We start from the raw sequence: 16,687 nt of genomic DNA on the forward strand, positions 1-16,687 counted from the left end.
ACGGAGATGAGCACCGCCCCCTAGAGTCAAGAACGACTAGCACATGTGCGAGGGGAACCTTTACCTATATGTGGCTCTGGGGATATTTTTTCTTCTGTCTGCCATGGTAATCTCTCTGTTCAGTCTTTCACCCCTTACAGGACTGCCCAGCGTCCAATAGTGACCACCACCCAGGTTGGGGCCCACATACGAGTAGGTGGTTATGTGGGTGGTGTGTTGTGGTGGTTTCTATTTTTTTGAACTCTTGTTGTTCTTTGAATGTGTTTTTTCCCTTCTGAATTTGGCTGTGCCTCTCTCATTTCCCTCCAGTTTGAGAATTGCTCTGCATGCAGGGTGGATAAAAATCAATATTAAAAAAAATCTTTTATTTAAATAGGATTTTTTTGCTTTAAATTGATTTTTAAATTTTTTTAAATCAAATTTATTCTAATAAAATGCTTTTGGAGTAAACATCTTATCTAAAGATAGTTTTCTATTTAAGATACATTCATAATTCCGTTTACTCAGCATGAAGTGGAGCTTAGTTACTGTATTTTTCAGAGTATAAGACGCACCAAGGTTTTGAAGAGGCAAATTAAAAAAAGAATTTGCACTCTGCAGGCCTCCCAAACCCTCTGCACACCTCATTTTTTTTGTGAAAAACGGAGCATTCAAACCTCACAAAAACGGCTCATTTTTCATGGGCCTGCTTTTTTTTTAAAAAAAGGGCATGGATAGCCTTTAGGAGGCTTACAGAGTGCTCCTGGGGTGGGGGGAAATTGAGCAAAAAACTGCCCGTTTTTCACTCATTTCTGCCCTCCCCAGCCCCCAGGAGCACTCTGGAAGCCTCCTAAAGGCTATGCACGCCCATTTTGGTGAAGGGGGTGGGGTTTCAGGAGGCCAAAAATGCTGCATTCAGTGTATAAGACACCCAGATTTTCAGCTTCTTTTTTGAAGGAAAAAGGTGCATCTTATATTCTGAGAAATACGGTATGTAGCATATGAGGCTTGTATAGTCTGCAATATTGGGATTGTCGGTGAGTCAACAGCGGATCAGAGGAAGAGCCGCTGTGGGACAGAGATGACAGTGGCTCTTTACAAATGACGATTTAAATCAAGTCAGTTTAAATCAAGCCTACTATTTAAATCGATTCGGTTTAAATCAAATCCACCCTGTCTGCATGGTACAAAAAAATCTCACTTTTCATACGAATGACAGCCCGGACTGCATCCTGACACTTATTTCTTTGCAATGTCATGTCTACCCTCCCTCCACAAAAGAGATCCCCCGAGATTAAAAAACCCAGAGACGAGTTGGGGGGGGGGAGCATCAATTTTAGATATAGCGAAATCTCATGAAACAAACTTCCCTTTGATTCCTGCGCTTAGCCTACTGACGTCACGAGGCAAGCGATGTCCTTTGGGTCATGTTCCATTTGCACTTGATGCATTTACACAAACACAAGCGAGGTAAATCGACGCCCACAATTGTCATCAGAGCTTTGTTATGCAAATCAACACAAAGGATAGTAGACTTTTTTGTTCAGAAAAGTAAATTGTTCCACCCAGTTTGTCTATTGCATGGGTTGTCAACCTGGTCCCTACCGCCCATTAGTGGGCATTTCGGGATTCCAGGTGGGTGGTAGGGACTTTGAAGGTTAAAACCTCCTTTTGATGAGTGGGCAGACGCGAGCGCACACATCAATAAACCAACGTGCGCGTGCACGCAAACAAGCAAACACGTGGAAAGAGGAAGGGGAGGAGTGGAAACTGATAGCAGGGACAGACAGAAGCGGAGCAGAGCAGTTGCAAAATAGGAGAAAGAAAAGTTATAGGCAGGAGAGAATTGTTGTTGGCTAATAATAATAAGTGGGCTAACTAGCTCAGCCTTACTTTTGTACATTGCCCTAAGGAAGGTAAAAAAAAGGAGATAAAAAGGAAAAGATAAAAAAAATTAACAAAAAAGGGAAGAAAAATAGAGAAAAGGGGATGAAATAAAGGAAGAGAGTAAGCAGTGTTTAGTCTGGCTCATAAATTAAGTTTTGTTATCTTATAAAATAAAAGAAAGAAATAAGTAAAGGAAGAAGAAGGAGAAAATAAAAAAGGGAAAAAGAGATCCTTGATATAGTGAAATACTATAAGAAAGGTAAAGAAGAAGAAGGCAGGAAAAGGAATTTTGTTTTGATGGTGACAATAAAAGTTGGCCTAATACAGCATTGTTTTTGGTGTTTGTAATAAAAGGGAAAAGAGGAGGGAAAAAAGCACTGTGTGGAGTGCAGATCAAAACGTAAAAAGTAGTTGTTAAATTGTGAAATAAATTTAGAACCCATGCCTGAAAAAAAGAAATATGCTCATGTTCCGCACTTGCGCAAAAACTGGTGGGCGGTAAGGAAATTTTTCCATCACGAAAGATCCATTAGTGGGTGGTAGGTAGAAAAAGGTTGACTACCACTGGTCTATTGAAATGAGACTTCACCTGAATCTCCGTCAGAGCGAGACTTGAGCATTTCACAGAGGTTTATGTACAACATATATAGAAATATACTTGCTAGCAAATAACTGCCAAGTCATCAATCATCTTCTTAATTCTACACGGAGAACTTAGCAATGGATCCTGGACACAAGGAGAGAGAGAAATATGCCCTTTCCTGGCTGCCTTATATAAACACCTCCTAAAGTGGTCAAGACTTTCGGGGACCCCTTCATCGTCTTCAACTGGCTATATCAATGCTGAGTCTTCTTCATTGCATCAGCCGTACATTTCGTCAGCTCTTAAATCTCAACGCCTTAACAATCTCAAATCATAAGAGACAGCCTTGGTGGCGCAGTGGTTAGAGTGTCTGCTTCTGCTGCCTGCCAACTGCCTGCAGTTCAAATCCCACCAAGCTCAAAGTTGACTCAGCCTTCCCTCCTTCCGAGGTGGGTAAAATGGGGACCCAGATTGTTGGGGACGAGGCTGACTCTGTAAACCTCTTAGAGAGGTCTGGAAAGCATGGGGAAGTGGGATAGGAGTCTATTGCTGTCCAAACTTCATCAGGGATGGTGACTCCCCAGGAACCAGTCTTAAACTACATATAAAAACAGCAAATAGTGCTTTCATGATGAGGAGGAGAAGAAGAAGAAAAGAGGAAGAAAAGAAGAAGAGGAAGAGAAGAAAAGGAGAAGAAGAGAAGAAGAAAGGAGGAGGAAGAGAAGAAGAAAAAATGAAGAAGATGGAGAGACTACCTTAAAAACACACAATAGCATCAATTAACAATGGTTGAGACACACCCCCCCCCCCGCCCCAGAAGAGCCAGAGCATTGCATCCCATTTGTTACCTGAAGTGATAGAAGGGGAAGAGCAAAAGGAAGGAAATGAGGACCCAAATTGTTGGGGGCAAGAGGCTGATTCTGTAAAACTGCTTAGAGAGGGCTGTAAAGCACTGAGAAGTGGTATATAAGTTTAAGGGATATTGCTATCCTTGCCTATCCTGAGTTTCCTGGCCTTGCTAAGGGTCCAAAATGGCTTTATAATAGTCCCAGATCATATAGCTCTTGTGTGCCCTTTTAACACTTGCCTGAATATTATTACCCAGAGTAGGAGGGAGCCCCCCCCCCAAAAAAAAATCCTCGTCCTTTTTTCAGACCCAAAATGTGAGCTATTTGCGTTGTTCGATCCCCCCTCCCCCGAAATATAATGTCAGAATGCGGGGAACCTTCTGAAACCTTGTTTTGGTGGCTGATTTGTTTTTAGCCAGAAACATTTCTTCTTGCGCTGTGTGGATTGTCCGGGAGGAAGTTGAGACCCTCAAGCTCAAGCAACGGCTCACTTGAGGTGTTCAAGAAGAGATTGGACAATCGTTTGTCTGAAGCTGCATAAGGTCTCCTGCCTGAGGAAGGGGGTTGGACTAGGAGACCTCTGAGGCCCCTTCCAACTCTGTTGTGTTTCCCCTTTTGAGCAACTTACTGTGACAACGTACAAAAGTGTATACTGTATTTTTCAGAGTATAAGATGCAGTGGTGAATTCCTACCGGTTCGGCTGAACCTGTAGTAGTTCTTGGAGGCCTGGGTCCCTGGAACCAGTGACGACCCAGGCCTGCCACGCCCCTGAACTAGCTCTCCAGACGCGCCATCTGCGCCACCATCTTGGTTTTTTTCTTCTGTGTATGTGCAGAACAATTTTTATTCTGCAGTGTGCATCAAGCGCGCACACGCATGGCACGCCCATGAGCAAGACGGCAATAGTGAGTGTCAGAACCCACCCCTGATAATATGCACTTCCCCCCCCAAAAAAGAGGATGAAAATTTGGATGTGTCTTATACACCGAATGTAGTCCTGCTCACCCAACGGCCCCCACCCTTTGGACTCTGCCTCCCAGCAATTTGCCTCCTTGCAGCAAACAGCAAACAGCCTGTTGGTTTCAGCACAGCTTGATTAGCACAAACAGCTGGTTGTCGGTTGGATCGGAGTCCCGACCATCAGCTGTTTTAGGCTGCAGGGATTGCCAATACTTATTGCCGCTTCTGCATGCCCTGTTTTTGGCCTCTGCACACCCCATTTTCCGCCCATTCCAATCCCCGCTATATAGAACGGGCGGATAATGAGGCATGCGAAGGCTAAAAATGGGGCCCGCAGAGGTGGCAATAGGCAATGGCAATCCCTGAAGCTTGAAACAGCTGATGTCGGGAGGCCGATCCAACCGACAATCAGCTGCTTGTGCTAATCAGGCTGTGCTGAAGTTGAAACTAAAACAGGCTGTTTGCTGTTTGCTGCAAGGAGGCAAATTGCTGGGAGGCAGAGGTAGATTTGTTTTGTTTTCCTCCCCAAAAGTTAGGTTATACTTCAGAGCATCTTATACTCCAAAAAATACAGTACTATATTCTTCAGCAAACCTGCCTGCATTCCAGAGAGAGGCCTCTCTAATCCGGCTTTGATTGATGTTTCCAGAACAAGGACTGTTGCCAATTAGAAAGGGGAGGGGTTGTCTTGTTTTTGCAAGTGTTTGCTTGATGGGCGGTGTTTTCCCTGTACTCTCTTTTTCTCTCTCTCTCTCTCACTTCACCTTCCATTAGAGCCTGTTGACTGTGCCAATATTTTGGTTCCTGCCTTACAATTCTAAATTCAGGCCTCGCAGCATTTGGTGAGCATTGAGCTGTGGTGGCGCAGTGGTTAGAATGCAGTACTGCAGGCTAATTGTGCTGACGGCTGGCTGCCAGCAGTTCACGTCACCAGGATCAAGGTTGACTCAGCCTTCCGTCCTTCTGAGGTCGGTAAAATGAGGACCCAGATTGTGCAAGAAGCTGACTCTAAATGGCTTAGAGAGGGTTGTGAAGCACTGTGAAACGGTATATAATTCTAAGTGCCATACCTATTTATCTCTATGTCTATCATCTGTCTGTCTGTCTGTCTGTCTGTCTGTCTGTCTGTCTATCTATCTATCTATCTATCTATCTATCTATCTATCTATCTATCTATCTATCTATCTATCTATCTATCTATCTATCTATCTATCTATCTATAATCTATCACCCATGTTGGCACAGTGATTAAAATGCAGTATTGCAGGCTAACACTGCCCACTACCAGCCGTTCAATCCTGAGTCAAGGTTGACTCAGCCTTCCATCCTTCCGAAGTCAATCAAATGAAAAGTCGGATTGTTGGGGGAAATAGGCTGACTCTGTTAACTGCTTAGAGAGGGCTGTAAAGCACTGTGAAGCAGTATATGTCTTTAAATGCTATTACTATCTCTCTATTTCTATGCCTGTCTATCATCTATCTATCTCTAACTCTGTCTTGTATCTAAGAGCCGTGATGGCACAGTGATTAAAATGCAGTATTGCAGGCTAACTCTGCCCATTGCCGTCAGTTCAATCCTGACCAGCTCAAGGTAGATGCATCCTTCCATCCTTCCGAAGTCAGTAAAATGAGGACCCAGATTGTTGGGGTCAATATACTGACTTTAAACCTCTTGGGGCTGCAAAGGACTGTGAAGGGGTATATAAGTCTTTAAATGCTATTTCTATCTGTTTCTATGTCTTGTCTGTCTATCACATATCTCATCTCTATCTCTAACTCTGTCTCGTATCTAAGAGCTGTGATGGCACAGTGATTAGAATGCAGTATTGCAGTACTGCCCATTGCCGTCAGTTCGATCCTGACCATCTCAAAAGTTGATTTAACCTCCCATTGTTCTTGGGTCAAATGAGGACCCAGATTGTGGGGGCAATAGGCTGGCTCTGTAAACCGCTTAGAGACAGCAAAGCGACATGAAGCGGAATGTAAGTCTTAAGTGCTGTCGCCATTATTGTTTTTCTTACGGGGAACCTGCACAACTCAGCCGGAAGTAAAAAATTTATTCATGTTAAATCAGTTCCTTTGAGCACCCTTTTTTATTTTTTTATTTTGGTCTAAGTTGAGTCATTGTTATTGTCCTTCTTTCCCAGAGTCGACTGCAGGAGCTTCACCGGATGTGGGAACTGCTTCTGGAGAAGATGCGAGAGAAAGGGGTCAGGCTGTGCCACGCCCAGAAGTTGGTGCAGTACTTACGAGAATGCAGAGATGTGTTGGATTGGATCAATGACAAGGTCTCTGTTGTTCTCTCAACAACATAGAAGTTGTTGTTTTTTTAACCTCGAAGGCTTTGTTTTTTTTTTAACCTCAAAGCCATGATGTTGAACCTATGAGGTAGCACGCACAGCCCTTTCTGGCACATGCATGCCAACCAGCTGAGCACCAGAGCCCTGGAAAATGGCTTGAGAAACAGGCCTGTATCGGGCCATTTTCAGGCTGCTTTTGGGGCTGTTTTTTTCAGGCCGAAAAATGGCCCGAAAACGGTCTGAAAACAGCCCGAAAAATGGCCCCAAAACTGGTACACTATATTGCCAAAGTATTCGCTCTCCCATCCAAATAATCAGAATCAGGTGTTCCAATGACTTCCATGGCCACAGGTGTATAAAATCAAGGACCTAGGCATGCAGACTGTTTTGACAAACATTTGGGAAAGAATGGGCCGGTCTCAGGAGCTCAGTAAATCCCAGCATGGAACTCTGATCGGATGCCACCTGTGCAACAAACCCAGTCGTGAAATTCCCTCACTCCTAAATATCCCACAGTGAACAGTCAGCTGTATTATAAGAACGTGGAAGTGTTTGAAAACGACAGCAACTCAGCCCCGAAGTGCTAGGCCACGTAAACTCGTCCAACATCAGTGCGTGACCTCACAAATGCGCTACTGGAAGAATGGTCAAAAATCCCCATAAACACACTCCTGAACCTTGTGAACATCCTTCCCAGAAGAGTTGAAGCTGTTATAGATGCAAAGGGTGGACCCACGTCATATTGACCCTATGGATTAGGAATGGGAGGTCACTGACAGTAAGTTCATAGGCGAGTAAAGGCAGGGGTGCGAATACTTTTGGCAATAAGAGTGTATTTGCAGACTCACTGGCTGGTCTTCGGTGCTTTGGTGCATGGACATACACGTTTTGGTTGGCAGCTTCAGCTCGAGTTATCATTGGGGGTTAGGGTTAGATGTTGACCCTCTGGAGCGCAGTCCTACCTGCCACTATGCAATTGGCAAACCATGCACAGGTGCAGTAAGTTAAAATACTCCCTGTAGTGCAGCAGTAGAAGGTCACCAGCAGTTTTCCATTGAGTTGTTTCCCTGAGTAGTCTCAGATCGTGTCATCTCTGCTGGCCCCTTTTGACCAGGGCTGCAATGTGAGTTGCCCCAGGCCAAGTCCTCTCTTCATGACAACGCCCAGAAACTTAAAACTGGCCACTTGCTCCACTCGGTTTCCATTCAATGCTTTCCTCGCTGTTCCGATAGCACATCTGGCCAGCTTGCTATCTAAAATTAATGTTCCAACCTTAAATTCAAGGTGGCGGCAACCTTAAACAATCAAAGAGCCACAAAGGTCCTAACCGGAAGCCCCCTGTTCAATTCTGGAGCCAACCGGAAGTCCGGTTCCCCCACCATAGAGTCTCCTTCTAGTGCGGTGTCCTTTTTTCTCTGGTGATCAGAAGTCTAGTTCCCCCACCATAGAGTCTTTTCCTAGCGTGGCGTCCTTTTTCCTCTACCTGCCCTAACCGAAAGGCCTATTGATTGTGGAGCTGACAATCGACAGGGAGCCGCAGTAGAGGGATGAAAGAGCCACATGCGACTCCAGAGCCACAGGTTCCAGCACCTCTGCCCTATCCCAACATGCAGCTGTCTTGCAGAAGAGAGTGCTCAACTCTCTCAGACCCTTTAAAAGCTCACCAGGAGCAGGGCCGCACTCACGCACCCGCTGTCCTGCGTCTTTTCCTCTCCTCTCCTGCTGACCGAGCTGTTGTCGCTGTCGTTCCTAGGAGGCCATTGTAACCTCGGAGGAGCTGGGCCAGGACCTCGAGCACGTGGAGGTATTGCAGAAGAAGTTTGAAGAGTTCCAGACGGACCTGGCAGCCCACGAGGAGAGGGTGAACGAAGTCAACCAGTTTGCCAGCAAGTTGATCCAGGTCAGAACCTCGAGTAATTGTGGGAGCTGTTGGCACGGGTGGGCTGCGTAGATCCGGCGGCCCTGGGTGTCCATCTGCCTTTCATCTGGCCACTCCTCCCTGAAATTCTAATGTGAAATGTTTATAGTGCACCTGCAACCATATTGGTGCCGGGTTTTTGGCCCAGTAAGCCTGCCCTGTCTATGCCTCTGAGTCCATATGCTTTCCATCAATCCTAAGGAACAAGACTTTGCTCCTTACCTGTTGTTTTTGCCATTGTTCCAGAGCCTTCTGAAATGCCTCGTCGGATTGTGGCTATTTTTCTGTGTCTTTTAGGACTGCCCTTCTCAAAATAAATGGAAAAAAAAACGGTGTTTCCTGACCTCTGAAAGGGATTTAAGGCAGCCTCTCACAACTTGGCACATGCCAGGCTTTGGTTCTCCTGCACATTAAGGATTTTTTTTTGCACAATTTTTTTCCCTTTCAAATAAATTCACAAATATACATTCTTGTAAATACTATTGACGTTTATCTATTAACATTTATTACTATCTTCTTATAAATATAGAAAACACAGTTGGGGTCACTTTCCTGCCACCCTGTACCTCCATCTTATTTTGCAACAGCCCTCCTCCTTCTCAACCTCCCTTCTCTGCCTTCTTCTTTCCTCCTTTCCTCCTCCTTTTCTTCTTCCCCGCTGTTTCCCCCCACTCCTCTCTCCTCCTCCCACACTTTAAGGATTTGAAGTGGGTGAATCCAGGCAGGTAGAGAACACAAACTCGGGGGGGGGGGGATGGTGGTGTGCGCGCCCCCCCCCCCCCAATTGGGACAGTGAGGAGGTTGGGGAGGAACATGGGCCAGTCCTGGAGTCTGGGAAAGACTTGGATGAGGGCTCTGTGTCAGAGGCAGAGAGAGGGCCAGAGCCGTGTAGCAGTTATCAGCTGCCTTTGGACTCGGACATCAGTGGGGCAGAAGAACAACTGAGGCCTGTTCCCAGTGTGCGCATGCACAGAGCTGCCAGACAAAGGGAACAGCTAAGGAACAAGGGTCAACTTGGGAATAAGGCCACAGGTGGACGGTGAATGGCCCCTCCCATAGAGAATAAAAAAGGAGCGAAAGGGAAATGGAGTTTGCAGGAGACAATTAGTTCATTCCTGCATTCTTGCCAAATATTGTGGCGTCTGAGAGATATCGGCCTGGCCACTCTCCAAACCTGATCAAGGTCGGTAATTGTTAACTATGTTGAAAGACTGTGGGAGAGGAAAGACTTTGCTGGAGAGTAATTCACTGTAAATTAAATAAAAGGGGTTTATCGGGGTGAGGACTCGGCTTCATGCTGCTGGGGAAGCCTTGGTCAGAGCTGATAGTAGCTCTGTAAGCAAGTGGCAAGCTTGAACCTCTTTGTTTTTTCAAACCTTAATGGTTTTCAATTTGCCAATGGACTGGTGAAGAGAGAAGGGGGAAATGGAATGCCGAAAGTTTATGCGGAGATTGTGAGAGCCTGGAAACCTTCAAAGGTCACCCCTGCAGGTGTTGGAGAAAGAGATGGACTGTTCCCATAACAAATGGAATGTCCCTTAATTAGACAATGTGCTCACTCAGGGGTGGGGAAGGAAGCCATCGTTTTAACTAGGCAGGCCTTTGCATGGGAAAACCAAAACTGGTTTGGTTTCTTCAGTACCAATATGCTGTATCGAATGAAGCTTTTACTTTGGGGAATTCAAAACTCGCGAGAGTATTTCTTGATTTTGGCTTCACTAGTTGGACAGTTGACACCAAGTCCAAAACATTTCTAGGGTATGGATGGAAGGGGCAACAAATTCTGGTATAACCCCATGAAAAATAGCCCTTTTGTGGAACGGTCGAGTTTGGGTACAAAACAGTAGCTGTTGCTTTGAAATCATCAAAGCATCACCCAAAGATTCTCTGTTCTCCCCTTTCTAGGAGCAGCACCCGGAAGAGGAGCTGATTAAGTCCAAGCAGGATGAAGTCAACACGAGCTGGCAGCGGCTGAAGGGACTGGCCCTTCAGAGGCAGGGGAAGCTCTTCGGAGCCGCCGAGGTGCAGCGTTTTAACAGGTATCAGCTTGACCAGTTGGGTCAACATAATTAAAAATGTCTTCCTGAGTTTTTACACGAAAACGTTAGAATAGAAATAAAAATAGAAATTAGAATAGAATAGTCAGAATAGAATAGAATTAGAATATAAATAGAATAGAATTAAAATAGACAGAATAGAATAGACATAGAATAGACATAGAATAAAATAGACATAGAATAGGATAGACCTAGAATAGACATAGAATAGACTTAGAATAGAATAGACTTAGAATAGACTTAGAATAGACTTAGAATAGAATAAAATAGACATAGAATAAAATAGAATAGAATAGACTTAGAATAGAATAGACTTAGAATAGAATAAAATAGCCATAGAATAGAATAGACAGAATAGAATAGACGTAGAATAGAATAGAATTAGAATAGAATAGACAGAATAAAATAGAATTAGAATAGAATAGACTTAGAATAGACAGAATAGAATAGAATACACTTAGAATAGACTTAGAATAGAATAGAATAGAATAGAATACACTTAGAATAGAATAGACTTAGAATAGAATAGACTTAGAATAGACTTAGAATAGACTTAGAATTAGAATAGAGTAGGAATAGACTTTGAATAGAATAGACTCAGAATAGAATAGTTGGAAGGGACCTTAGAGGTCTTCTGGTCCAACCCCCTACTTAGGCAGGAAACCCTACCCCATTTCAGACAAATGGATAGCCAACCTCTTCTTAAAAACTTCCAGTTGAAGCATTTACCACTTCTGGAGGCAACTTGTTCCACAGATTAATTGTTCTAACCATCAGGAAGTTTCTCCTTAGTTCTAGGTTGCTTTTCTCCTTGATTAGTTTTCACCCATTGCTTCCTGTTCCAACCTCAGGTGCTTTGGAGAATAGCTTAACTCCCTCTTCTTTGTGGCAGCCCCTGAGGTATTGGAGCACTGCTATCATGTCTCCCCTAGTCCTTCTTTTCACCAGATTAGACATACCCAATTCCTGCAACATTCTTTTTTTTTGTAAAACGTTTTTTATTTTTCCTTTCAAATTCATTCTTAGATATACATTCTTATAATTGTTATTTAACACATGTCAATTCATATCATTTTTCCGCCTGTATATTTACATTTTGATATTTTCTTATTTCCCCTATATTAATCATGTATCTTCTGAGATATTTATTTCATGTTTTGTTCCTTTTTCTTTCTATATCTTTTTTCAAGCCACTCATAAAATCGCCCCCATGTCCTGTAGTACACTGATCGCTCCTTGTCCTTTATTCTCAATGTCAACCTGTTCATTTCTGCACACTCTAATAGTCTAATATCTTTTTTATTACCTCCCCTTCCGATGGGATTTTGTCTGCTTTCCACTTTTGTGCAAATACAATTCTAGCTGCTGTTATTATTTGTACAATCAAATATGAATCTTCTTTACTGTATTTCTCTGGTAGAATACCCAATAAAAATATCTCTGGCTTAAACTCCACGGGTTTATGTATCATTTTCTCTAAATCATGTTTGTATCTTAACCCAATAGCTTTTTTCATCCCTACACTTCCACCACATATGATAATACGTTCCTGGCAATTGGTGACATTTCCAACATTTAGCTGATTTATCCTTAAACATTTTTGCTCATCTTTCAGGTATCATGTGCCATCTATGAAACATTTTATATCAATTCTCTTTATATGCTGTCGCCATTGTCAGTTTATAATTCCTTTCCCATAGTTGTTGCTATTTTTATAGTTCTATTATATATCCAAAGTTTTTTTGCCCATCTTATCTCTTTTTTTAACCTCTTCTTCTAGATATATTCTTAGATAACTGTACAATTTTTAATCATTTTTTCATCTGTTCTCATGAGTATCCTACCTAATTCTGAGTTTTCCATATTAAAACCATACTTTTTAACATCTTTATCTTGTTTATATTTGCATTTGTTTAAACTATCCTATATCAATCCCTTGTTCTCCTAATTCTTTCTTCCGTTTTAATTCTCCCTGCGCTGTTAATATATCTTTGTACCTAATAACCTTTTTCATACTACTAATATTCGGATGTGTCTAAGACTCTGCCGTTGAAAGCCACATTGGTACTTCCATATAGCGCTTTTCTTTTACTTTTTCCTATAATGCATATAAACCATTTCTTACATAGTGTCTCTGAAAATAACCATGTATTCTGTTTTTCCCATACCACAAAAATGCATGCCAACCCAGTTGTATATCGTGTCCGTCCAAGGATAGTAACCTTGTATTTCTTAGTAATATCCATTCTTTTATCCACGTTAGAGCTTCTGCTTGATGGTATAATTCCCAATTCAGTACACAAAATCCACCTCTAATCCTAGAATCTTGTAGCATTCTTATATTAATTCTTGCATTCTTTCTTTGCCAAATATATTTTCCTATTTTATTTAGTTTTTCGAAGTACTCCCCCCCCCCCCAGTTTTATCGGTATTATTTGGAATAAAAATAATATTCTAATATATTCATCTTAATTACCGCTATTCCACCCATTAGTGATAACTGTTAAGTTTTTCCATTTCTCTATATCCATTTCAATTTGATTTCTTAGTTTATAATAATTATCTTCCTTAATAGTTACACATCTTGAGGTCAACTGTATTCCCAAATATTTCACTTTTTTTACTATTTGAATATCTAATTTCTCCATTATTTCTCTTTTCTGTTTTTTCTGTTATATTTTTCACTAAATTTTTTGTTTTATCTTTATTTTTAATCCTGCCACTCCTTCATACTCTTCTGTTTGTTCTAGTACTTTTGGACCTGTTTCTATTGGATCTTCAATAATAAATACCAAGTCATCTGCAAATGCTTGCAATTTATATTCTTCCTTTTTATCTTTATCTTGTCTTATCTTTCTATTCAAAACTTGTAGTGTTAATATGAATAATAGTGGAGATAGCAGGCACCCTTGTCTGGTCCCTTTTCTAATCGGCACTTTTTCTGTCATATCTGCATTTACCATCACTTTAGCTTGTTGTTCTTTGTAAATAGTTTAACCATATTTATAAACCCCTCCCCAAAATCCATCATTTGCAGTTGCAGTATCATGAATTGCCAATTTACATTATCAAAAGCTTTCTGTGCATCCCAAAATAACAATGCCATTTGTTTCCCAGGGTGTACTTCGTAATATTCTAATGTATTCAATATAATTTGCATATTGTCTCTAATCCTGCAACCGTTCTCTATATGTTTTATAAAGTCAACCACTGCAGGTGTTGGAGAAAGTAACGGTAGCCAGATGAGTTTGTCCCCTTCTGTTTCTCCCTCATAAAGTCCTTTCTCCGGATATAACTTAAGCCACAGAGGGACTATAATTTTTGCTGCCTGCAACCAACCTTCCTTCCAAAAGCAGAGAAGTGTGGGAAAGGCCCTACTTTGATGCCAGTGTGTATTTACAGAGATGTGGACGAAACGATAAGTTGGATTAAGGAGAAAGAGCAGCTGATGGCTTCGGATGATTTCGGAAGAGACCTTGCGAGCGTGCAGGCTTTGCTTCGCAAACATGAGGGCTTGGAGAGAGATCTGGCTGCTTTGGAAGATAAGGTGGGTGCCACTGGGCTTGTAAAGGGCTGATGAGGCAACCCTGGCCCGAGCAGATCCTTTTTTTAAGCCTTGGTTTTGGCTCAGTGGCTAAGATTGACGCTTGGTTGTGGCTTAGTGGCTTAAGATGCTGAGCTTGTCGATCAGAAACATGGGCAGTTCAGCAGTTTGAAACCCTAGTGCCGCGTAACGGAGTGAGCGCCCGTGACTTGTCCCAGTTTCTGCCAACATAGTTCGAAAGCACGTCAAAAATGCAAGGAGAAAAATAGGAACCACCTTTGGTGGTTCCGTGCGCCTTTGGCATTGAGTCATGCCGGCCGCATGACCACAGAGACGTCTTCAGACAGTGCTGGCTCTTCGGCTTTGAAACGGAGACGAGCATTGCCCCCTAGAGTTGGGAATGACTAGCACCTATATGCGAGGGGAACCTTTACCTTTTGTTTTCAATCACCTGAAAGAATCCCACAATAGAACTGCAAGGATTTGTGTCCATAGTGAACGAAGAGCTCTTTGAATCAATTCTTACTGATTCTCTTTTTTTTTGTAGTCGTCAAGATCCAGTTTGGTTTGATTGTTTCAGTGACAAAAATATTTTTTTTGAGCAAGATCTCCAAACATCTGTTATGTTATAATCATATTTGCTCAGTTACAGCTGTAACCTTAATTTATTTCCAGTATATTCGTAAAGAATAGAGTGGTGTGATGGCCCAGAGGTGGAGCTCTCGCCTCTGTCAGGGTTCCAAATAGCATCCAAAATTTAATCAGAGTCTAAGGCAAAGTATTGCTCAAAAGTCCCAATTTATGAAGAGAGCCATGTTGTTACATCTGGATAAACCCGAATCTGAAAGCATCCCGGTTTCCCCCACCCAGTTGAAAGTCCAAGATCTTGCCACCACACCCACAAGTCCATCACAATCTCCCACTGCCACGAAGACATATTCCACCCATCCAATTCCGGTCAGGTGCAGAGGTGCAGAGACAAAGGATGACCTTGGCTTTCTAGAAAGAATGTTGTTATGGCTGCATAGCATCTAACTCCATGCAATCCTCACTCCCATTTTCCCACCATAGAAAATGCATAGTAGAATAATAGAAAGTGTGGCAGGCCAAAGATCCAAAAGAAAAGATGGCTGCAGGCCTGACAGCCTCACAATCAGGAGGTTGTGAATCCCATCCTAGGTAAAGGCAGATATTTCTCTCTCTCTGGGCATAGTGAGAATATATCTGCTGAAAAAAACCTCTGCATTGGTGACAGGAAGGGCATCCGGCCAGTAAACCCTCAGCTCCATTCAGTTGGCCAGGTTCCACCCCACAAGGGATTATGGGGCCATTAAACGGTGATGATGATATCCATGCATTTTTAAGAGTGTTCTTAACATTCTTGTTATAACTTTATTTGGTGCTCCTTTTTGTCTTCTATTGCTCTGGTGTTAATCTACTTTTCTCTGCGGTGTTTAGGTGAAGGCTCTGGGTGCAGAGGCCGACCGGCTGCAGGAGTCCCACCCTCTCAACGCTTCTCAGATCCACGTGAAGCGAGAGGAACTGATTGCAAACTGGGAGCAGATTCGCACCCGGGCTGCTGAGAGACACGCACGCCTGAACGACTCCTACCGGTAGGATTCTATAATGCTTGTTAAAGAGAGATTTGCTTCTCCTCCTACCCCAAGCAAGAAAACATCGCAAGAAATGAAGCTTGCCATGGAACAGAAGACGGGAATTGTGGCAGAGTTCCGCAACACAGGAAACTTGAATCTAGGATGACAGATGGAGAGAGGGTGGATAAAAAGCAATTTAAAAAAATATATTTTAAAAAAACAGATTTTTGGGGGGGTTAAATCGGATTTTTTTCCTCAAATTTATTTTAATAAAATGCTTTAGGAGTAAAAAAAAATCTCTCGAAAGATAGTTTTCTATTTAAGATCCATTCATAATTTAGTTTATTCAGCATGAAATGGAGCTTAGTTATGTAGCATATGAGGCTGTCTATTCTGCAATATTTATAATTTTGATAAACCCATTCAATGCACTGCATTGATGCAGTCACACAATTTCACAGTAACCGTGAGATAAATCATAAAACAAAGTTCAGGAATCTTCCTTTATCCCCTTGTTTTGCAAATCTATGTACACTACAAACTGTATTATTGTTTGGATGGAAATGCATCTGTACCACCAGACTTAAAGTGTGAGGAGGAAAGGCAAGAAGTAAAAATGGAAGTGAAACCTTCTAAGCAGCTTATAAATGTAATATTAAAGAGCACCTGTCATTTCAGATCTATCATGGCAGCACCTGTTAGCGGGCATCCACTCACCTGCTGCCCGCCACATCCCTCACCTTGTGTCCCTGCCACATCACCAGGCATCCTGTTAAAATGAATGGGACTGTTGGTGAGTCAACAGTGGGTCAGAGGCACCGCTGCGGGACAGAGATGACAGTTGCTCTTTAAAAATTGTGATTTAAATCGCGTTGATTTAAATCAAACCTTTTTACTGGTGATTTCAATCGTGATTTCAATCAACTTGAGTTAAATCAAACCCACCCTAGATGGGGAAGCTTGGATTAATGTGCAACTCTGTTTCTTTTCTTCTTCTGTCTTCTCTCATCACCCGA

The 16,687-nt window shown here is 42.5% G+C and overlaps 1 protein-coding gene across 9 annotated transcripts in view; it reads left to right on the plus strand.

Moving 5' to 3' along the window:
• SPTAN1 (spectrin alpha, non-erythrocytic 1) overlaps window positions 1-16,687 on the plus strand; it is a 100,404-nt gene that overhangs the window by 12,551 nt on the left and 71,166 nt on the right. For all 9 annotated transcript variants that reach the window (XM_087704555.1, XM_087704559.1, XM_087704556.1 and 6 more), the window contains 5 exons: window positions 6,405-6,545; window positions 8,311-8,457; window positions 10,381-10,514; window positions 13,935-14,079; window positions 15,535-15,689. In XM_087704555.1, coding sequence (XP_087560681.1) covers window positions 6,405-6,545; window positions 8,311-8,457; window positions 10,381-10,514; window positions 13,935-14,079; window positions 15,535-15,689 — 722 coding nt within the window. The remainder of the gene's footprint in view (window positions 1-6,404; window positions 6,546-8,310; window positions 8,458-10,380; window positions 10,515-13,934; window positions 14,080-15,534; window positions 15,690-16,687) is intronic.

The sequence above is a fragment of the Thamnophis sirtalis genome, unplaced genomic scaffold, assembly GCF_051295495.1.
Source record: "Thamnophis sirtalis isolate CommonGarterSnake01/CBP01778 unplaced genomic scaffold, rThaSir2_p1.2 scaffold_2, whole genome shotgun sequence".
NCBI lineage: Eukaryota > Metazoa > Chordata > Lepidosauria > Squamata > Natricidae > Thamnophis > Thamnophis sirtalis.